The 24,380-nt window shown below is 43.8% G+C and overlaps 1 protein-coding gene across 7 annotated transcripts in view; it reads left to right on the forward strand.

Annotated features, from left to right (window-relative positions):
* Nucleotides 1–24,380, forward strand: part of PDZD2 (PDZ domain containing 2) — a 210,946-nt gene that overhangs the window by 93,243 nt on the left and 93,323 nt on the right. For all 7 annotated transcript variants that reach the window (XM_030567196.1, XM_030567197.1, XM_030567198.1 and 4 more), the window contains exon 2: nt 12,746–13,169. In XM_030567196.1, coding sequence (XP_030423056.1) covers nt 12,746–13,169 — 424 coding nt within the window. The remainder of the gene's footprint in view (nt 1–12,745; nt 13,170–24,380) is intronic.

Genomic DNA, 24,380 nt, shown 5'->3' on the forward strand with positions numbered 1-24,380 from the left:
GAGTCGCAGCAGAAACACTCACCCCATTACTCACCATGTCTTCGCTGCTGTGGCCTCTCTGTGCTATGTTTGCTGTGTGTAAATGTTGCTATAAGTTGTCTACAAACTCCTTCACTTTGATAATAAACAATGCAGCCTCTGTATTAAATGTTTCTATTTCTGTTTTTTTTAAGTGTCCTTGAATCCTCCGGCCCTATCACAGCCTGCTGAAAGACTACAGAACTTGAGGCATAAACCAAGGAAAAGCAAGGAAGATTTGCTGAAAGCAGTTATGAATCAGTATGCCAGAGAGAATAAGAGGCTGCAGGACTGGAGAGAGAAAATGCATCAGTGGAGGGAAACACAAAGCAGGAGAAAGGAATTGGCTACCAAGAAAAGCACAAAGCAGCTGATAAGCCTCCTGGCGCGCCAAACGGACAGTATGCAGTCTCTCATAGCCATGCAGGCAGATCAGTACCGTGCTAAACCCCCCGCCCCCTCCCCCGCCCCAAAGCTCTCTCCCTTGTGCCCCAGTGTTTGCTCAAAACCCCTTTCTCCAGCAGCCTGGTTCTTACCACCACCAGCTGCCCCCAACACCTGTACGTTCACCTACCAGCCCTGAGAACTACGACCCTTACCCTATGCACTCAGCTCCCATCACCATGCAGCATATTAATCCTGAAGTGAAGCAGGCATTGCACAGCAATCCAGGCAGGACATATTCAAACCTCTGAATGTACTGTTCAGCACCCTACCCCCCTGCCCTTTTATGTACTGTATTTTGAATAAATGATTTCTTGGCTTTTAAAACAGTTTTTATTATTGCAGAAAGTGAAAAATACTGTACCCAATGGAAAAACAGGCACTGCAAATCATTGTAACCACTGCACTTCACACCCGTGCAAGGCACCAAACATTACTGTTGGCTTTCAGCCTCAAATTGCTCCCTTAAGGCATCCCTAATCCTGGAAGCCCTGTGCTGGGCCTCTCTAGTAGCCCTGCTCTCTGGCTGTGCAAATTCAGCCTCTAGGCCTTGAACCTTGGAGGTCCATTCCTCACTGAATCTTTCACCCTTCCCTTCACAAATATTATGGAGGGTACAGCACGCGGATATAACAGCGGGGATGCTGCTTTCCCCCAAGTCTAGCTTCCCATAAAGACACCTCCAGCGTCCCTTTAAACAGCCGAAAGCACACTCCACAGTCATTCTGTACTGGCTCAGCCTGTAGTTGAACCGGTCCTTGCTCCTGTCAAGCTTCCCTGTATACGGTTTCATGAGCCATGGCATTAAGGGGTAAGCGGGGTCTCCAAGGATCACAATGGGCATTTCAGCATCCTCTACTGTGATCTTGCGGTCTGGGAAAAAAGTCCCGGCCTGCAGTTTCCTGAACAGGGCACTGTTCTGAAAGATGCGTGCATCATGCACCTTTCCAGGCCATCCTGTGTAAATGTCAGTGAAGCGCCCACGGTGATCCACAAGCGCTTGGAGAACCACAGAGAAATACCCCTTCCGATTAATGTACTCGGATGCCAAGTGGGGTGGTGCCAGAATAGAAATATGCGTCCCATCTATCGCCCCTCCACAGTTAGGGAAACCCATTTGTGCAAAGCCATCCACAATGTCCTGCACGTTCCCCAGAGTCACGGTTCTTCTTAGCAGGATGCGATTAATGGCCCTGCAAATGTGCATCAACACTATTCCAATGGTCGACTTTCCCACTCCAAACTGGTTCGCGACCGATCGGTAGCTGTCTGGAGTTGCCATCTTCCAGATTGCAATAGCCACCCGCTTCTCCACTGGCAGGGCAGCTCTCAATCTCGTGTCCTTGCATCGCAGGGTGGGGGCGAGCTCCTCACACAGTCCCATGAAAGTGGCTTTTCTCATCCGAAAGTTCTGCAGCCACTGCTCGTCATCCCAGGCTTGCAAGACGATGTGATCCCACCACTCAGTGCTTGTTTCCTGAGCCCAAAGGTGGCGTTCCACGGTGCTGAGCACGTCTGTTACTGCCACAAGCAATTTAGTGTCTTGCGCGTCAGGCGAATCAGAATCATCGTCTGACTCCCCACTGTCACTTTTTAGCTGAAGGAATAGCTCAACTGCCAAACGTGATGTGCTGGCAACATTCATCAGCAAGGTCTTCAGCAGCTCGGGCTCCATTTCTAACAGAAATCGCGCTGCTGACTCACAATGGCGCCAGGCTGCTGGGATGTGTAGCGATGCACCACGGGGCGTTGGGACAGGAAGCAAAATGACCCGCACCCTTCCGTCCCCTTCCCACAACCCACAGCTCCAAAATGGGACGAGGTGCTCTGTGGGATAGCTGCCCACAATGCACCACTCCCAACAGCGCTGCAAATGCTGCAGATGTGGCCACACTGCAGCGCTGGTAGCTGTCAGTGTGGCCACACTGCAGCGCTGTCCCTACACAGCTGTACAAACACAGCTGTACTCCCAGCTCTGCACAAATATAAGTGTAGCCATACCCTGAGTTAGTTCCCTGCTTTTCACACACTGCTGTTTGCCTCCAACCAAGTATTTAATTTAATATAATTTGCCTTTTGAATATTCATTCTTCTGTCTGTTGGGATCTTCCTTTAGGGCCTGGTCCCAAGAACTACTGAAGGCCTTTATGGATGCTAGGTGGTGGGTTTTTTTTTTTTTTTTAGGTTCAAGCCCTTTGTCAATATTAAAGCCCAAAATCTCAGCAAAATAAATATTGACGCTTGTTTAGCAAATCACTCCTCTCTATGTGTGGTTAACATAATGATTACATTGGTTACATGGATTAAATGAGATGGTGATCATAGTGCGGTTCCTATGGGCTCTGTGTTCACATGACAATCTGTTACCATCACAACTGGCACCTTCAAGCAGAGATTCCCACATCTTACTCCCGGAGGCACTCTCTGGACTTATTTATAGATTCATAGACTTTAGGTCAGAAGGGACCATTATGGTCATCTAGTCTGACCTCCTGCACAATGCGTGCCACAGAATCTCACCCTGTAACAAACCCCTAACCTATGTCTGAGTTATCAAAGTCCTCAAATCGTGGTCTAAAGACCTCAAGGTGCAGAGAATCCTCCAGCAAGTGACCCATGCCCCATGCTGCAGAGGAAGGTGAAAAACCTCCAGGGCCTCTGCCAATCTTCCCTGGAGGAAAATTCCTTCCTGACCCCAAATATGGTGATCAGTTAAACCCTGAGCATGTGGGCAAGACTCACCAGCCAGCACCCAGGAAAGAATTCTCTGTAGTAACTCACATCCCACCCCATCTAACATCCCATCACAGACCATTGGGCATATTTACCTGCTAATAATCAGAGATCAATTAATTGTCAAAATTAGGCTATCCCATCATACCATCCTCTCCATAAACTTATCAAGCTTAGTCTTGAGGCCAGATATGTCTTTTGCCCCCACTACTCCCCTTGGAAGGCTGTTCTAAAACTTCACTCCTCTGATGGTTAGAAACTTTCATTTAATTTCCTAATGTCTAGATTATATCCATTTGTTCTTGTGTCCACATTGGTACTAAGCTTTAATAATTACTCTCCCTCCCTGATATTTATCCCTCTGATATATTTATAAAGAGCAATCGTATCTCCCCTCAGCCTTCTTTTGGTTAACCTAAACAAGCTGAGATCTTTCAGTCTCTTTTCATAAGAAAAGTTTTCCATTCCTTGGATCATCCTAGTAGCCCTTCTCTGTACCCTGTTCCAGTTTTTCCTGCCATCCACTGCTCCCTGGTGCACTGCGGAGTGAGAACCACTGCAATGCTTGGCACACTCACTCTGCAGTATGCACACACTGAAGCAGGAGCAGGGCAGTCATTCACTGCTACACCCACCCGATGTGACCCAGACCCACTACTTGAGCTAGAAAGTGAGGGACATTTGCTGTTTCAGATGTTCTGCTATCCGCAACCTGTGGATGTGCTTGGTGGCAGCTGATGCAGCCCCTGGGGAGGTGACCCAGAAACCACCTTACTTAGCTTACATAGTGCTTCACATAATTGGGTATCTGGTCACATTTTGCAAGGCTTAAAGTTGATTTCCCAGTAAAAGGAGCATGCTTAACATGCTCTCTTCTGCAGCCCATACAGTGTAGCCAAGTAGCCAACTCCTCGGTATTTGACCTTCAATAGTGAACCTTTTGTCACAGATCCTAGTGAGCTCCCTTTCCTGGTCTGCTGTGAGCGGGAATCCTAGTCTCATAAATTGTAAAGACATTTTCTCAGTTCATTATACCTGTGCAAACAGATGTGTGTGGTGTCTCGTTCCAAAAGTGGCCACAATGTATTTCTGGTGAGAATTTAATTCCACAGCTGGTCCATACAAAGAGAAAAACCTGGCTCCTACAGGTTTCAGCTCCGGGACATTATTATTGCATTATTATCTTATTATCATTCTCATTTTATTGATGGGGAAACTGAGCCGGAAAGAGGCTAAGTCATTGCCCAGGGATTCAGGGCATGTCAGTTCCCTACTGAACAACACTGCTCCTCTGAAAGTTAAGTTGCAAGTATTTTCTTAAAATTCAGTAGCTTTATTCTCATTACTCACTGATTCCCTTTTTGTAAAGCTGCTGTTTAATAATTTGCCATAAAGACTTATAAAACTGCGAATTCAAGTTTTTTTTTTCTCCACGGTGCACAAGCCTTGGCTTTTCAGAAAACCAATGTTGTGTAGAGAGCCACCGCTGATGTGAGACGGTGGGGAAATGTTGCTTATTCTTGGCAACAAGTCGTAGTCTCAGAATTGCTTAACATCAAAAGGAAGTGGGAGCCCTGTTATCTGCCCCCGGCCATTTCAATTAACTTGGTTGATATTTTTAGAATAGCTCAGCTTGTTGATTGACCTTCTCATGTTATTTCTGCATTTTTTAATCATCTTATTAATGCAGGTAGAAAATATGACATCTCTTATTCCATATGTCAGCACACACACAGCATCTAAGACAGGAAAGGGCTTGTTGAGTGTGACAATATGAGTTGAAACTGCTTGCCTCATTATTGTTAGTTACTGTTATATACTAACTTCTTGGTCATCGTATTAAGTTAATGCAGGGGCCAAATTCACCCAAGGATCTTACACTGGTTTCTATCAGTATAAATCGTGGAGGAGGTTGCAAGGCAGAAATTCTGCCCACGGGAAGTTGCAAAGATGAAAGGTGACAACTGGGGTGTGTGTAAAGCTGGTGGTGCAGGCCTACGAGGGGTATAACCCAGTCAACCAGGGAAGCACTGATTCCTGTCGAGCTAAAAATCACAACTTCAATCTGTTCTTCCAGCCAGGCTCTTGGAGCTCAGGGCTGTTCTGGACTGGCTGTTTCATGTTGTAACATACCTTCATAATGACATGAATCACTGCCCTGAGATGCAAAGACTTTGTCCTAAGCAGCTGTATATTTCCATGGCTTCTTGTCTTCTGTGTTAGATGCTCACAGCTAGATCAGGCAATATTTTACCATCATCAGTCATTCCCCTACTTCTATCTGATAGCCAATTTAGATAATTTGCCCTTTGGATCTCTTGATCTCAGACATAGCTTCAAATACCCCCCAAACTTTGAATCTTGTCAGGATTTACTCAGCCCTTTATTCTTCCAAGGTAGAGGACACTGAGTTTCAAGCAGTTTACCGTGTCACAGCCTTTCAGGAGAGAACAAAAAGCCAGTGCCCTGTTTGTGCTGCACTGGACATTATAGGTCCCATGGCACTTTGCATGAAGGTTTGAAATCCAGTCTCCTTGGGCAAGGAGGGGAAATTTTGGCCACTCTTGTGAAACACATTCTGTGCCAGCTGGCTAGATATCAGTGTATATACAGCTTGTAAAGTGTTGTTTTGTAAAGCATTTTGGCATCCCATCAGGATGAAAGGCCCTGTATAAATGTAAAAGAGCACTATTATTAGACAATAAACATACTTTTAAATATTTTGTTTGTAAAAGAAACCCAGATGTTTTCTGATGGCTGCCGAGTCAGCTTTAGTTCTCCTATGGCTCAGTGTGACCACTGATGTTTATGAAAGTGTCATTGCACAGCTTTAACAAATGTGATGAGACAGAGAGTTCATTGCAACATGTGCTTGTCGAGTCTGGGAATACTTTCTGTTTACTTATCCTAAAATATCCTTTCCGAGTCAAACACTTCACACGTTATGCCATTGAACCTGGAATAAACCCGGCTTGTTTCAGTTTATGTAATATCAAAAATCAACTCAGTGGTGTAAGGGAGAATTGAGAGTTGGGAGTTTAAAACACATTAGTCATAGACGGTAATGGATGTGCAGTTCCCTTCATAATTCTGAAGGAAAGAGAGTATTATTACACACCTATTAGTAGTAGTAACCAGGGACACAGCTCCTTACAGGCAGACATGCCGCGAGGAAGGTAACTGCACACGGCTGCTCTGTACTTTGCCTTAGACACAAAGTGCATCAGCAGTGATTTGTTTTACCTTTTCTTTTTCTTTTTTTTTTTTAACTTTTAGTTTTAATTATTTGTAGTTTTTGTGGTTCTCTGGTTTGACAGAGAGATGATTTCTCTCTCAAAAAAAGGAACATATCAGCCCATACTACTCATGACTATCTGATATTGTACCCTAGCTAATATGAATTAGGAGAGTGAGATCAAATCAGAAAACAGTTTAGACTGTTATTAATTCAAAGCATGAAGACAAGGATGTTTTAATGTAGATGTCTTGGAGAATGTCCTAGCTCTTAAATTGGGAGCAAGGATACCTGGGTTCATTTATTCTATGTAGTTAATCCCTATTAGGGTTTTCTATAGTGTTCATCACCAGAGTGTGTCAGTGCTGGGTTCTGATTTTTGTGCAGCTATCCTATGATAATTTGGACTTAACCTCTCTGCCTCAGTTTACTCATCTGTTTAAAAAAACAGAAATAAAGCAGTACTAACCTACCACTTAAAAAATGTTGCTGTACCATACTTGCTGCAGTGCAGAAGACTGGAAATTTACAGTGCAATGGCACTCCAGCACTGGTAGCTTCATTTAGGGTATGTCTACACAGCAAAAGCTACGTATGGAATCAGCCTACCCCAGCTAGCTTGAATCCTGCTAGCGTGGGCAACTATAGTAGTGAAAAGACAGCACAGCGCAGGCACTGTCTTCACTATCATGGTTACCCACGCTAACTGGATTCAAGCTAGCTCAGGTAAGCTAGCCCGTGCACACCTTGTGCTGTATGTATCCTTAGTAATGTCTCATAGGGTATTATGGAGTTCGTGCATAGTCACTCATCGTTGCTTAGACTTTGTGATTCGCGGAAGGTGCTATAGAAATGCAAAATATATTTGTGCTATCTGTATTTATTTAAGACAACTAAGTGCTATTCTAGAAAAAAGCAGTATTGAAAGGTGTTTTGAATCCATTACAAATGCTGCAAACTGGTCTGTAATTAATTACCTTTGTAAGTACAGTACAAGGAAAAGTCTTTCTTTGGATTAGTGTCTTCCTGCATGTTGTCTCTGTGGCCCTCTTCCTCTGTGCAGGTGAGCTGTGGTTTTCTTCTGTATGAGGGGGCCCTATGCATCATGCTGAAATGATTTGGTGAATATCAGCATTGCTACAGAAAATTGGGCAGATATGGCTCTAGTAAAGCATTCTATTTCTGTAACATATTAACAGCTTGTGTTATGCACTAATAAAATGTCTTACATTCTTCAAGATCAGTAATATGAAGACCTTGTGGTATGTTGTCATGGCTAGTACTTCCAAATCTGTGATGAGGCGCCTCTCCCCCACCCCCACATAACGTTGCAACTCTGATCTTGGACTTTCTGAAATCCATCTGGTATTTGAATTTTAAAAACCCAGTGAATACTCTGCTGGTGCCAGATTAAGTAAAAATTTTGTCTGGTTTCTGCTCTTTAGAAACCCTGACAAGTGGAATTTTGGATCCAGCATCACTTTTGCAGAGGCTTCTGCAGTGCAGAAGCTGAACATATACTTTACTGAATCCAGCCCTTATTTGTCTTCTGGTGTAGGATGCTCCTAGGTTCATAGAGAGACAGAAATTAAAAAACAGTGTGAATCTTCACCAATCATTACATTTTGGTAGGATCAAGTTTATTTCTTTTCCATGCTTTTGTTAGTCTACTGTTATCTTTTCTGGCTTATTACATCTTAATATTAATGTAATTAGTCTTAAGTTACACAAAATGCTTTAAAAATAAAATAAACTTTCCTATTTCTCCCCCCAAAAACATGTCAAGAGAGTTTTCTGTGGTATGATTGTCACTGGACATCATCAAATCTATACCAGTCAAGACATAGGGAAGTGCACTTACTGCTTTGCTCATTCTGAGCTCTGCAGGCAGGCTTCCTTGATTCCTGCCTTGCCTTGAAGCAGATCAACTTTAAGATCAATTTTAGGGATTTTTCCGCCTTCCTCAGACTTAAAGATACAAAAGCAAGAAAAGAAGCTGGAAAGGAAAAAGAAGCCAGCTAAGTAGGCAGAATGTAGTTAGCCAAATTGAAATTTGGCTTAGGAGTTTAACGATCTTATCCTTGGTTGTTTTTTTTTTTTAAAAGTCACTCTATATTAAATGGCCACAAGTGATCTGGACATTGGTTGTCTAGCTCTACAAAAAGATAGCTGAGTGTTGCACCATCAGCTTAGTTCTTCCAATACAGGTCTGATCGGGCATTGATTGAACAGTGAACAGTGCCATCTACTGAATCATCGACACCTGTTTTTCCAGCACATAGTTTTCCCGAAGCCTGGAAGATCTGACAAGATCATCACCTGAAGTAATACGGCTGCTGGCCTGGTTATTGCTCTTCAGGAGAGACTCATTTGTTCGTCTGTGTCAGTTTGTTTTCATCTTTCATAGAAGTGTATAGTGCAGGCATGGAACTGCCCTATACCAATCAAGGGAGCGTAGAAACATGAGTTACTACAGATGCATGACTGGAGTATGTGGGCCAGATCTTCATAAAGTAAAGTATTGTAGTTTCATGGAAGTCAAGGGAACTACATCCATTTACACCAGCTGAGAATCTGGCCCTGTGTCTCCAAGCATATCCTTGAACCAACAGTGGATTGAATATTTATAAAATGAGCCTTTAGAATATTATATCCTTTCCCCAAAGTGTTTATCTTACACATTATGAATAAAACTAACATGTCACAAAAGAATATAAAATGGTAGAGAGATCATATTTTGTTTTGCTGTATAAAATTGCTTCATTTGCTGTACATTTTATAACATTATTTTTTCTGGACTTAACAGGTATTTGTCTGATGGAAGTATTGTATTACCAGTGCTTAAAAAAGCATGCAATTATTAATGCAGAGAAGTGTATGTACATGAATGACATGGCAGCCAAAACAGACCATAGGCTGCTTAGAGTAGGAGACATTTTTCTGTTTCTCTCCTTCAGGAGAAGTAATGCTATCAAGTGTATATGTGATGGATCAGAGTGCAATGGTATTGCTGCAAGCAAAAGTCATGAATTTTAATCAACGTTGCTGGCTGCCTTGAAATTTGAGCTTGAAAGATAAATGTGAAAACCAGGCAGCCCATACTGTTTCTGGAACAAAATTGCCCCGCTTCCCTTGATTTGAGGGGGGAGGAAAAAGTCTTAACTTGATCATCAAAATACCTGTTTATTTCTGGAATGTTATAATATAACCCTTTGGGTCCAGTCTCCTCTGGATGCATTAGTGACCCAACCCTCCCAAGATTTTCCACACTGCTATAGGCTCTTGTACTGTGTTGCCTACTTCCAGCCGATTGAGAAATAAAGATGATTTTTATTTTTTATTTTAAAAAATGACTACAGTGCTTGTGAAAGGTGCTGTATTTATAATTGTGGTGACTGAAGTCCTCTGCGTGTTCACTGAGAAGATACGGCATTGCCATTATCAGTACAGACTTTCCCGTCCCACTTACTCATTGTGCTTCAATCTTGTTCTGCAGGGGCCATCTCTGAGGAGATGGGGCCTGTGGTTACCATGTTCCTTCAATCATTGGTCTCCCTGATGAAATAAAGGCACACATTTTAAAAAGTATTTAAGCATTGTTTTGTTCAGCATTGCAGGGCCTAAGTGCCTTAGGGGCCTCATTAGTCTCATTTTCAACAATTTGGGCTCCTAAGTCCTATGACCTTTTAATGAGTAAATGCCCAAGTCACTTTTGAAACTGAGAGTTAGGCTCCTAAGTCACGTAGGCCTTGCAGTGCTGAGTGGAGCAATGTCTAAACACCTTTAAAAATCAGAGCCTTACTAACAAGGGGCAGTAGTGAAGGTGGGATTTTCTGACCTCACCATAAGGAAGCACTGGACAGAAACTACCAACTAACCTGTGCCATCTTCAGCTTCCGTTGCCTCTTCCATCTCAACGTGCCTCCTCCGCTCACCCAGCAATGCCCAGTACCTTCTTTTGTTCATTGAGAAATACCAAAGAACCAACCACCAAAGTTTGCCACTTGCTCGATCACTCACCCTTGCCACTCAAAAAAACCCCTTCTCACTCATGAACTGGCTTTAAGCTTCCCATGTTCCTCCCCTGCATGCTCCATCTGAGGGCTTGGCTACACTCAAAACTCCAAAGTGCTGCAGTGGGAGCGTTCCCACGGCAGCGCTTTGAAGTGTGAGTGTGGTTGCGGCACCAGTGCTGGGAGAGAGTTCTCCCAGCGCTGCAGGTACTCCACCTCCCCGAGGGGATTAGCTTACAGCGCTGGGAGCCGCGCTCCCAGTGCTGAGGCACTGTTTACACTGGCGCTTTACGGCGCTGTAACTTGCTGCGCTCAGGGGTGTGTTTTTTCACACCACTGAGTGAGAAAGTTGCAGCGCTGTAAATAACCAGTGTAGCCAAGGCCTGAATGTCCCTGGCAGTGCAACGAACCCAGCTCAGCTGGATGGCAGCTGGGATGGGGGTAGAGGGGGGCAGCACAGCTGGTCAGCATTAACAGTACAGATGTATTGTGCAAGTCTGTTGGGATGGGAAATCATTCTCTCGTGCTTGGCTGGCTGGCTGTTCACATGCTCAGAATCTAACTGATTTCCATATGTGGGGTTTGGAAGGAATTTTCCCCACGTCAGTTTGGCAGGGCCCTTAAGTTTTTCCACCTTCCTCTGGAGTGCAGGCCACATGTCAGAATTGTTTGGGTATCTCTCATTTAATTCCAAATGTAGGGGCCTCAAGCACTGGTGCACTTTGGTCCCCCCCACTTTCTGCCTGTGACACATGATAGTTTCCTATGGGCTGTAATACTTCAGTCTAATTGTGGTTGTTCAGTTTAGTGTGCAGGTGCTGGGTGGTGTTGGTGGCCTATGCCATATAGGAGGTCAAACTGGATGATCTTGGGGTCCCTTCTGGCCTTAATCTCTTTGGCTCTGTGACTCTGATGGTCAGTCCCTGACTGCTACTACTACTCACATCTGCAAATGCCATATTATTTCATCTAAAGAGCTTTACAGCGTAGTTCCTTTTACTGGCATCTACTTTCACCTCTCTAGAAGGTGATGTTACTGTACGTTTACCAACAGCTCCACATTAGTGAATGTTCATTGCTATTGGCGAATGGTTTGTTTGATATTCTTGGAAACATTTTCTGCTTTCACCAGCAAAGTAGGCAACATAACCTAAGTTAGCATGGGACCTACTGGAAGGCATTCATACAAACATGTTAAGTACAAATTCAAGCTTATTTGTACTCTGAGTTGGTTACATTCTTGGATTGAAAGCCAAATATTTAAAGAATTTAGGTTGAGGTATATGTTGTCCCTAAAGGCACAAGAGCCCAAATTCACCCGTGGAATAAATGGGTGCAGCTCCATAGAGGTGATTGTTTTTCACCTGAAGTAGAAATACAGTGATGTAAAGCGTCACTCAGATGGTGAGAGTGGGAGTGATAGTTTGTAAATGTGTGTGTTGCTACTTATGGCTGCTACTTTCACACCTCAGATCACCTAGCTCTCCACCAGAATAGACATCGTAAAAGGAAACTCACCTTATATCCTTGTCCTGTTATTGGACCTAATAGGTACATCATAGTTTATAGCGTAGTGTTTTGCTGTACTGGGGCAATTGGAACCTACTTACAGAAACAGTGGATTTGCCCCAAGGTAGGGCACATGTACCCAAGCCAAAAGTGAAGATGTATCTCAGGGAAAAAGCTGCGTTTCAGATGCAAATACTGTGTGGGCTGCTGCACAAGTGAAGCCTGGCTGGTATTTTTTGTTTCCGTTGGGGAGAGAAAAATGTTTTCTTTGTTTTTTGCTATGCTCTGTCATCCCATTGTGCTGCCTAAACACCTGTCTCGCATTCAGAGTTTGAATTGTGGAAGATGACCAGCTGAGTGGTTTTTGCCAGTTGTCATGAATTCCAAAATGTGATTAGCCTGTTTCCAGGCTTTTCTTTTTTTAAACTCCCTCTTTGAAATGCACCTTCTCTAATTCATATGCGAGAAGCATTTTGGTGATGAGGAATATTTTCTCCATCAGCATGGCATACCTTTTAGGACTGTTTGCAAAATAGCCTTATTTGAAGCAAGAGCACAGAACTCCCTTGTGAGTCTGAACATCTCACCATTTCTAATATCAACTGCAGAGATCATTTGCTGATGCTTCTAGGTGTTTTACTCTATCATTGCATCTGGTAACAATTTAGCTAGGCAAAGAATCTTGTTAGAAAGTGCATCAATACCTAGCGAAATATATACCTGTTGACGGTATTTGCAATATCAACTTTATAGGACAATCTATTTATAATCCAAACTTTTCTCTTGCTTGCAGCTACCTGGCTGAACAGTGCTGGAATGGCGGCTTTATCTACCTGATCATGTTCCGTCGCATTAAGCGCAAAGCCCCTCTTCCTCCATCAAATGGCAACAACAGCAACAGCTGTGAACCCAAAGCAAAGCCTACCTCGGAGCGAAGTGACAGAGCCGCTCAAAATGGGAAAAGAACTAGAAAGTTTGGGGTCATTGCCAGAACTCCAGCTAGTAAGGACAGCAAGGAAAGCAAAGACAGCCAGAATTCAGAGCAGGAGAATGGACACCACATGCCTATGGAGGTTGATGGCTCACAGCCAGAGGCATCTGAAGCGGCAAGCAGTAGAGAGGATCGGTTTCGAAATGCAGACTCTGAGGGACGGTACAGGTCTCGCCGTTCAGATGGTGGGGTGCTAGACCTTAACCCAAGTGACCTGCCTACACAGGTAAGTGTTTTGATTTAGGTTTTTAAAAGAAAGAGGCAGGGCCTGTTCGAGCAAATTGAAGGTTCCAATACACGTATTAGTTTCAATAAAATGGCCGCGCAGCCCAAGACTCACTGTGCATCCTTCTTTTCACAACCCCAGATTCTTGCTCAGAACTAACTGGTAGGATTTCATCCTTCAGGACAGGGAGCAGAGGTTTAAGTATTGTGTTCAGAACTGCTGCATATATTTGTGACCTGAGTGTGAGGAGGAGAGTGAATAAAGGTTTCCTCAGATAGTCCCAAACAGGGCTGTGAGAAAGGGGACGACCCCTTGATTCAACAGGGCGGATCAAATTATCACCCCAGAGCTCTTATTTGGCAGGAAGCAGCTTGTGCTTGCGATGCCCCATGACAGTGCAGCACAAGTAATAAACAGCACATGAGCATTTCAACCTTGTGATGAGCCTCTGAGGCTGCTGTGGCAGTAGCCAAACTGTAGGAGAGACTAGTTTTAATGGTTAAATTAGAACTAAAGATCTTCATTCATCGTCACGCTGAATGAGTGAACATTTAAAGAGAGCCCATGTATTAGTTTGTGTCTAAAAATCGTTTAGACATTGATCAGTGGCTGTGGGAAAGTTTTATTGTATATTTTGCACTATGCTTAGGAGATGGATGCTCTGTGTTGTTTTATCAGACTAGGGTAAGGGACTGCTTAGTGCTTCTCCTCTGATTTTTGAGTAGAAGTATATGGCAACAAAACATGAGAGAGACCTTAGAGGTTTAGCGTTTCTGGACCCAGAAAAATCACTCAAGTCTTGATCAGATTTCACATACAGCTTTCACCAGAAGAGATGTCACTGCAAGGCTCTGAGTCTTTGGCAGTCTTCCTAAAGAAACTGATAGACTAAACACGTGAATACTACTGCGCTAAGACTGGGACTTATTGTGGCAGCTGTTTTTGTTTAAAGAGTTCAAAGCTGGTAATATATTAATGCAGTTATATTTCATATTGCTAAATTCCAGTGAAGGGAAGTGTGGCACAAAGATGCTGCTCAAACTAATGATTGCTGATATTACATACTTACTAGGGGGTTTCTTGGTTCAAACGTGAAACCACCAGGAAAGCTGAATCCAATAAAAGAATAATAATATTCCTAAAGCCAGCTAAGTCAGAATATCCTCTCGTCCTGTCAGCTAATCAAATGATCCTGTCTCAGTGCAAGGGCTGGACTATCAGATGACCTCTTGAGGTCCCTGCCAACCCTTCCCTACGTTTCTATGAATCTATACATTAAATTCACTGTGGTTTAACAAGGAAAATGTTATCTGCAAAGTTTGAAAAACCTCATAATTTGAAACTCTGTATAATTTTGTTCTTTTTAAAAGGAAAAGATATGGATCAGAAAGATCCAGACCTGCACAGTTTTATGGCTCCCTGTCAATTTAGAACATAATTTAAGCATGATTTTTAATATGGCTAATTTAAAAATGCCTTCTAAATGAATATGGTTTGTGTCTGATTTTCTGAGTAATAGAGAGTGTTAGAGATTAGCTCAGAGAGGTGGAAAGCTACTATGTTACAAATAAGATTGGTGGTCTTGAGCCACTTATTAATTCTAACTTATTTTGAAGTTTTAAGACATCTTGGTATGAAAAAGTAAATTTTGAAGTTCAGCACAGATATAGAATATGAGAAATAAATGAATATTTAATGCAAAACACAAATATTCAAATGCCTCTTGTATAAGTCTAGCCCATTCACATAACAGGAATGCTGAGTTTTGAACAGAAGCTGAAGAAAATGCTGTTTGTCAAAACTATCTAGCACAAGATTGCTGTATACTTATTTTTAGTAAAGAATAAAATTGTTAGACACATAGAAGAACATAACTTGTTAGGCAAAAGTCAACATGGTTTCTGTAAAGGAAAATCATATTTTACTAATCTACTAGAGTTCTTTGAAGGGGTCAACAAACGTGGACAAGGGGAATCCAGTGGACATAGTGTACTTAGATTTCTAGAAAGCCTTTGACAAGGTCCCTCACCAAAGGCTCTTATGTAAATTAAGTTGTCCTGGGATAAGAGGGAAGGTCCTTTCATGGATTGAGAACTGGTTAAAAGACAGGGAACCAAAGGGTGGGAATTAGTGGTAAATTCTCAGAATGGAGAGGGGTAACTAGTGGTGTTCCCCAAGGGTCAGTCCTAGGACCAATCCTATTCAACTTATTCATAAATGATCTGGAGAAAGGGGTAGAAAGTGAGATGGCAAAGTTTGCAGATGATACTAAACTGCTCAAGATAGTTAAGACCAAAGCAGACTGTGAAGAACTTCAAAAAGATCTCACAAAACAAAGTGATTGGGCAACAAAATGGCAAATGAAATTTAATGTGGATAAATGTAAAGTAATGCACATTGGAAGAAATAACCCCAACTATACATACAATATAATGGGGGCTAATTTAGCTACTAATCAGGAAAGAGATCTTGGAGTCATCGTATATAGTTCTCTGAAGATGTCCATGCAGTGGGCAGCGGCAGTCAAAAAGTCAAACAGGATGTTAGAAATCATTCAAAAAGGGATAGAGAATAAGATGGAGAATATCTTATTGCCCTTATATAAATTGATGGTATGGCCACATCTTGAATACTGCGTACAGATGTGGTCTCCTCATTTCAAAAAATATATACTGGCATTATAAAAAGTTCAGAAAAGGGCAACTAACATGATTAGGGGTTTGGAATGGGTGCCTTATGAGGAGAGATTAAAGAGGCTCAGACTTTTCAGCTTGGAAAAGAGGAGACTAAGGGGGGATACGATAGAGGTTTATAAAATCATGAGTGGTGTGGAGAAAGTGAATAAGGAAAAGTTGTTTACTTGTTCCATAATATAAGAACTAGGAGCCATCAAATGAAATTAACAGGCAGCAGGTTTAAAACAAATAAAAGGAAGTTCTTCACACAGCGCACAGTCAACCTGTGGAACTCCTTACCTGAGGAGGTTGTGAAGGCTAGGACTATAATAGGGTTTAAAGGAGAACTAGAAACATTCATGGATGTTAAGTTAATGGCTAAGGAATGGTGTCCCTAGCCTCTGTTTGTCAGAGAGTGGAGATGGATGGCAGGAGAGCAATCACTTGATCATTACCTGTTAGGTTCACTCTCTCTGGGGCACCTGGCATTGGCCACTGTCGGTAGATGGGATACTGGGCTGGATGGACCTTTAGTCTGACCCAGCATGGACATTCTTGTTTTCTTATGTTTGTGCGTCCTTCATTTTAGCTTCTGGTCTCACATTTAGAGTTTGGCAGATTTAGATGTATGGGTTCAGCTCTTACATGTAGCATCTTTTCTAGATAAACAAACTAGTCTCTTAAGCAATCTAATTATAAGGCATAACTACAGAAATACTGTACCACTAAATCAGTAGTTTATTAATATTTAATAAGCTAGTAAAGTGCTGTATTTTAACATTATTGGTAAATATCTCCTTGCTTTCACTTATCTAACAATTATAATTTCTAAGAATATTTCTAAAATTTAAATTAAAAACAAATACACTAAATCTATCTGGCAGGAGCTTTTTAGCACCCTCAGGCCCCCTGGAAGGCCCTTGATCCATGAAAGGACTCAATTTGATTTCAATGGGAGTTGTGTGTATTGATTAAGAATAATCAATATATGAGCCTAAGTAACAATCTGTCACATCCTGTGAAAATTTTGAAGTTAAATATTGACATTTCTGAGCCTGCATCTTGTAGGGATTACTTTAGAAAGATTGGTTTTTGGGGGTGTCATAACATAATTCCCAGATTTGGACCTTGGCGTCCAAACTATGGATGTTAGCATGAAAACCTCCAAGCTTAGTTACCAGCTTGGACCTGGTAAAGCTGCCACCACCCAAAAAATTAGAGTGTTTTGGGGCACTCTGGTCCCCCCAAAAACCTTCCCTGGGAACCCCAAAGACCCAAATTCCTTGAGTCTCACAACAAAGGGGAATAAACCATTTCCCTTCCCCCCTCCAGATGTTCCCTCCCTGGGTTCCTGGAGAGATATACAGAAGCAAGCTCCGTGAATCTAAACAGAGGAACTCCACCCTCCCTATTTCCAGTCCTGGAAAACACAAGTACCGAGAGAGAGCTAATCTCTCCTCTTCCTCCCTCACCCAGAGGGTATGCAAAGTCAGGCTAGTAAATCTAACACACACAGATTTCCCCCTGACTTCTTCCTCCCACCAATTCCCTGGTGAGCTACAGACTCAATTCCCTGGAGTTCCCCACTAAAGAAAAACTCCAACAGGTCTTAAAAAGAAAGCTTTATATAAAAAGGAAGAAAAAATACATAAAAATGGTCTCTCTGTATTAAGGTGACAAATACAGGGTCAGTTGCTTAAAAGAAATATGAATAAACAGCCTTATTCAAAAAGAACACAATTCAAAACACTCCAGCAACTACACACATGTAAATACAAAAAAAAAAAAAACATATAAACCACTATCCTTTCTGTACTTACAACTGGGAAACAGAAGATTAGAAAGGAGAAGACAGAAAAATCCTTCCCATAGCCGAGAGGGACAGACACAAGACAAAGGACTCACACACAAACTTCCCTCCACCCAGATTTGAAAAAGTCTTGTTTCCTGATTGGTCCTCTGGTCAGGTGTTTCAGGTTACTCCTTTCCAGGTAAAAGAACATTAACCCTTAGCTATCTGTTTATGACACGCCCCCCAAATTGCAGACAGTGGGGAACCTCACTGGCAGCGATTTCCTCCTAAAACTTTAAAATAAACAGATTAATACAACACATGCACCTTTACATATACCACTAAGTATATAACTAACAGACTTTTACATTTTAGAACATTTTTTAACTATTGGATTCTGGGAAACTCTCACGGGAGAGAGCATCAGCTACTTTGTTAGAAGCTCCTGAAATGTGTTGAATTTCAAAATCAAAATCTTGGAGAGCTAAACTCCAACGAAGAAGTTTCTTGTTGTTCCCCTTGGCAGTATGAAGCCACTTTAGTGCAGCATGGTCAGTTTGTAGTTGGAACCGCCGTCCCCAAACATATGGCGTAGCTTTTTCAGGGCGTACACAATGGCATAGCATTCCTTTTCACTGACTGACCAGTGACTTTCCCTCTCAGACAGTTTCTTGCTGAGAAACACGACAGGATGGAAGTTGTGATCTGTTGCTTCCTGCATGAGCACTGCTCCTATACCACGCTCAGATGCATCCGTGGTTACTAGGAATGGCTTGTCAAAGTTCGGGGCCCTGAGTACAGGGTCAGACATGAGCGTTGCCTTAAGTTGGGTAAAGGCCTTTTGACACTCATCAGTCCACTTAAGTGCATTTGGCTGGGTCTTTTTGGTCAGGTCGGTCAGTGGGGCAGCAATTTGGCTGTAGTGTGCTACAAATCGCCTGTAGTACCCGGCCAAGCCTAAGAAGGATTGAACTTGTTTCTTTGACTTTGAGACAGGCCACTTTTGGATAGCATCCACCTTGGCCTGTAGGGGGTTTATGGTTCCTCGACCCACCTGGTGCCCCAGGTAAGTCACTCTGTTTTGGCCTATTTGACACTTTTTGGCCTTAACAGTTAGTCCGGCCTGCCTGATGCGCTCAAAGACCTTTTCCAGGTGTAGTAGGTGTTCGGGCCAGGAGTCTGAAAAATTGGCCACATCATCGAGGTAGGCAACTGCATATTCTCCCAGTCCTGCTAGTAGACCATCTACCAGCCTCTGGAAGGTGGCGGGTGCATTTTGAAGGCCGAAAGGAAGGACATTAAATTCATACACCCCTGCATGGGTGACGAATGCTGACCTTTCCTTGGCAGGTTCATCTAGCGGTACTTGCCAGTACTCCTTGGTTAAGTCTATTGTATAGATGAACTGGGCACGTCCCAACTTCTCCAATAGCTCATCGGTGCGTGGCATTGGATAGTTGTCCGGACGAGTTACCGCATTTAGCTTACGGTAGTCCACGCAAAAGCGTATTTCCCCATCTGGTTTGGGTACCAGAACCACTGGAGATGCCCATGCATTGGTAGATGAGCGGATTATACCCATCTGTAGCATGTTCTGGATCTCCCGTTCTATAGCAGCTTGGGCATGAGGAGACACCCGGTAGGGTGGGGTTCTAATCGAGTGAGCATTACCTGTGTCAATGGAGTGGTATGCCCGTTCAGTCCATCCTGGGGTGGTTGAGAACAATGGGGCGAAGCTAGTGCACAGTTCCTTGATTTGTCGCCGCTGCAGACGTTCCAGGGTGGTTGAGAGGTTCACCTCTTCCACACCGCCGTCTTTTTTCCAGTCATAGTAGACACCGTCAGGCCACTCAGCATCATCTCCCTGGACTGTAAACTGACAAACCTGTAAGTCTCTGGAATAGAAAGGCTTGAGAGAATTAACATGGTACACTCTGGGCTTTAGTGAGGAATTGGGAAATGCTATGAGGTAATTTACAGTTCCCAGGCACTCTTGGACGGTGAATGGCCCTTCCCATGATGCTTCCATCTTATGGGCCTGTTGCGCCTTCAAGACCATAACCTGGTCTCCTACCTTGAAGGAACGTTCTCTGGTATGTTTGTCATACCAGGCCTTTTGCTCTTCCTGAGCATCCTTTAGGTTTTCTTTAGCAAGGGCTAAGGAGTGTCGGAGGATGTTTTGTAGGTTGCTTACAAAGTCCAGAATGTTAGTCCCTGGAGAAGGGGTAAACCCCTCCCATTGCTGCTTCACCAATTGTAATGGCCCCTTAACCTCGTGACCATACACAAGTTCAAACGGTGAAAACCCTAAACTGGGATGTGGTACAGCCCTGTAGGCAAACAGCAACTGCTGCAACACTAGGTCCCAATTATTGGAGTATTCGTTGACGAATTTATGTATCATGGCCCCCAAAGTTCCATTAAACCTTTCCACCAGGCCATTGGTTTGATGTTGGTACGGGGTGGCAACCAAGTGGTTCACCCCATGAGTTTCCCACAGTTTTTGCATGGTCCCTGCCAGGAAATTAGATCCTGAATCTGTAAGGATGTCGGAGGGCCAACCTACTCTGGCAAAAATGTCTGTTAGGGCCAGGCACACAGTGTTAGCCCTGGTGTTGCCTAGAGCTACTGCTTCCAGCCATCGGGTAGCAAAGTCCACGAAAGTCAGTACATACTGCTTTCCTCTGGGTGTCTTTTTTGGGAAAGGACCCAGAATATCCACAGCTACTCGCTGAAATGGGACCTCAATTATGGGGAGTGGCTGGAGAGGGGCCTTGACCTGGTCTTGGGGGTTTCCCACTCTTTGGCGTACCTCACAAGACCGGACATACTTGGCAAAATCCTTGCCCATCCCCTCCCAGTGGAAGGACTTCCCCAACCGGTCCTTGGTTCTGTTCACCCCAGCATGGCCACTGGGATGATCATGGGCTAAGCTTAAGAGCTTCCCCCGGTACTTAGTTGGAACCACCAACTGTTTTTGCGGCTGCCATTCTTCCTGGTGTCCACCAGAAAGAATCTCCTTGTATAAAAGTCCTTGGTCTATAACAAACCAGGATCGATTAGAAGAGCTGAGAGGCGGTGGGGTGCTCCGTGCCGCCGCCCATGCTTTCTGAAGGCTGTCATCTGCTTCCTGCTCAGTCTGGAACTGTTCCCTTGAGGCTGGGGTCACCAGTTCTTCCTCAGACTGGGGACTTGGACTTGGTCCCTCTGCAAGCAATGTAGGTGATGGGGTTGTTTCCGTTGCTGGTGAACTGCTCCCCGCTGGTGCACCTGAGGGTATTTCAGGCTCTGGCTGAGCCTTTTGGGTATGGCTGTCTGTTGCTTCTGCTAGTTCTGGCTCGCTGGCGCCCTCTGGCGTTGAGTTTGAAGATGTGGTTGCAATTGCTGGTGCTGGTTGCTGTTCCAGTTCCGGGCCTGGGACTGGAGGTGCTGTGGCTGTTTCAGTGGTTGGCATGGAATCCGGGTCCACTACCTTTGTCTGGGTCTCTGGTAACACAGACGGGGCCCCTGTGGACGGCTCAGGAACAGGAATGGGTCTGGAAGCTTGCCTGGTTTGGCTACGTGTAACCATTCCCACTCGCTTGACCTGCTTCACCTGGTTGGCCAAGTCTTCCCCCAGTAGCATGGGGATGGGATAGTTGTCATAAACTGCAAAAGTCCACATTCCTGACCAGCCTTTGTACTGGACAGGCAGTTTAGCTGTAGGCAAGTCTACAGCTTGTGACATGAAGGGGTAAATTGTCACTTGGGCCTTTGGGTTGATGAATTTGGGGTCTACGAAGGATTGGTGGATAGCTGACACTTGTGCCCCCATGTCTCTCCACGCAGTAACCTTCTTTCCGCCCACTCTCAAATTTCCCTTCACTCCAAGGGTATTTGAGAGGCATCTGGGCCTGGGGATCTTTGGTGTGATGGTGGTGTAATGAACTGCACTCGGTTGGCGTTCTTTGGGCAGTTGGCCTTGATATGTCCCAGTTCATTACACTTAAAGCATCTTCCATCTGACTGGTCACTGGGTCGAGGTGAGTTACTGGAGACTGGTGAGGTGGAATAATAGGGCGTCTGTGGCTTTTCTTGGGTTGTAGGTGGCGTCTTTGGCTGTCCTCGGTTGTAGGGTTTATGGTCAGTGTGCCCCCTGGGGTATTCGTTCCCCTTGACAGTAGCTTTCTTGCTTTCTGCCACTTCCATCCATCTGGCTCCAATCTCCCCCGCCTCAGTGAGATTTTTGGGTTTTCCATCTTGTATGTACCGTGTTATGTCCTCAGGAACACCATCCAAGAACTGCTCCATTTGTATGAGGAGGTGCAGTTCTTCCAAGGATTTAACATTGTGTCCTGATATCCAGGCCTCATAATTTTTCCCAACGTAGTAGGCGTGTTTGGGAAATGACACATCTGGTTTCCACTTTTGGGTTCTGAAACGCCGACGGGCATGATCCGGGGTTATCCCATTCTGTATCTGGCCTTGGTTTGAAAAGTTTATAGTCGTTCATTTGCTCCTTAGGCATTTCAGCCACCACCTCTGCTAAAGGTCCACTGAGCTGTGGCCTCAATTCTACCATGTACTGGTCTTCAGGGATGCTGTACCCAAGACAGGCTCTTTCAAAATTTTCCAAGAAGGCCTCGATGTCATCACCTGCCTTGTAGGTGGGAAATTTCCTGTGATGTGGAACCATAATTGGCGAAGGGTTGTTAGGATTGGCTGGCGCATGCTGCCCAGCCTGCGCTAAGTCCTGTTCATGTTTTCTCTGTTTTTCCTTCTCTTCACTTTCTTTTTGTTGTTTTTCCATGTCTCGCTGGTGGGCTGCATTTTTGGCTTCTTCTTGTTTTTGTAGCCTTTCCATCTCTTGTTTGTGAGTTGCCTCATCTCTGGCCATCTGTGTTCTGAGCAGTTCTATCTTTTTTTCCATTGCTTCGAGCTGTACTGCGTCTGGTTTTCGTGACATCCAGTTTTCTTGTGTTGGGGTGCCCTCCAGTGTTTATCTTCTGAACTTCAGGTTCTCTGTTGCCTCCTGGGTTCTGCCTAGCAATAGTGCCTTTCCCCCTTTTTTCCTCTAGCTAATCTTTTAAATGTAAAGTAAACCAGAAAAACCACTTTATTTGCATGTGTATTGCTGGATACTTGTCTCACAATGGGAGTGCTATTGTGTGACAAAAGACCCGTAATAGTTCCTTAATGGTTCCTTGCTTAATATGCAAGCCAAAACTGCAAGAGAGACCAGAAAAAAAAATTCTCTCTGGTTCCTTTTAAAACCAAACCCTCTCTGCTTAAAAACCCCTAGCAGAGAAAAGAAAAATATAATATTCCTACTGGCTTCTGGATTCTATCTATCCCACAACGCTGCACACCATGTCATAACATAATTCCCAGATTTGGACCTTAGCGTCCAAAATATGGGTGTTAGCATGAAAACCTCCAAGCTTAGTTACCAGCTTGGACCTGGTAAAGCTGCCAGCACCCAAAAAATTAGAGTGTTTTGGGGCACTCTGGTCCCCCCCCAAAACCTTCCCTGGGGACCCCAAAGACCCAAATTCCTTGAGTCTCACAACAAAGGGGAATAAACCATTTCCCTTCCCCTCTCCAGGTGTTCCCTCCCTGAGTTCCTGGAGAGATATAGACTCATAGACTCTAGGACTGGAAGGGACCTCGAGAGGTCATTGAGTCCAGTCCCCTGCCCTCATGGCAGGACCAAATACTGTCTAGACCATCCCTAATAGACATTTATCTAACCTACTCTTAAATATCTCCAGAGATGGAGATTCCACAACTTCCCTAGGCAATTTATTCCAGTGTTTAACTACCCTGACAGTTAGGAACTTTTTCCTAATGTCCAACCTAAATCTCCCTTGCTGCAGTTTAAGCTCATTGCTTCTTGTTCTATCATTGGAGGCTAAGGTGAACAAGTTTTCTCCCTCCTCCTGATGACACCCTTTTAGATACCTGAAAACTGCTATCATGTCCCCTCTCAGTCTTCTCTTTTCCAAACTAAACAAACCCAATTCCTTCAGCCTTCCTTCATAGGACATGTTCTCAAGACCTTTAATCATTCTCGTTGCTCTTCTCTGGACCCTCTCCAATTTCTCCACATCTTTCTTGATATACAGAAGCAAGCTCCGTGAATCTAAACAGAGGAACTCCACCCTCCCTATTTCCAGTCCTGGAAAACACAAGTACCGAGAGAGAGCTAATCTCTCCTCTTCCTCCCTCACCCAGAGGGTATGCAAAGTCAGGCTAGTAAATCTAACACACACAGATTTCCCCCTGACTTCTTCCTCCCACCAATTCCCTGGTGAGCTACAGACTCAATTCCCTGGAGTTCCCCACTAAAGAAAAACTCCAACAGGTCTTAAAAAGAAAGCTTTATATAAAAAGGAAGAAAAAATACATAAAAATGGTCTCTCTGTATTAAGGTGACAAATACAGGGTCAATTGCTTAAAAGAAATATGAATAAACAGCCTTATTCAAAAAGAACACAATTCAAAACACTCCAGCAACTACACACATGTAAATACAAAAAACAAAACAAAACATATAAACCACTGTCCTTTCTGTACTTACAACTGGGAAACAGAAGATTAGAAAGGAGAAGACAGAAAAATCCTTCCCATAGCCGAGAGGGACAGACACAATACAAGGGACTCACACACAAACTTCCCTCCACCCAGATTTGAAAAAGTCTTGTTTCCTGATTGGTCCTCTGGTCAGGTGTTTCAGGTTACTCCTTTCCAGGTAAAAGAACATTA

The sequence above is a fragment of the Gopherus evgoodei genome, chromosome 6, assembly GCF_007399415.2.
Source record: "Gopherus evgoodei ecotype Sinaloan lineage chromosome 6, rGopEvg1_v1.p, whole genome shotgun sequence".
NCBI classification, from domain to species: Eukaryota; Metazoa; Chordata; order Testudines; family Testudinidae; genus Gopherus; species Gopherus evgoodei.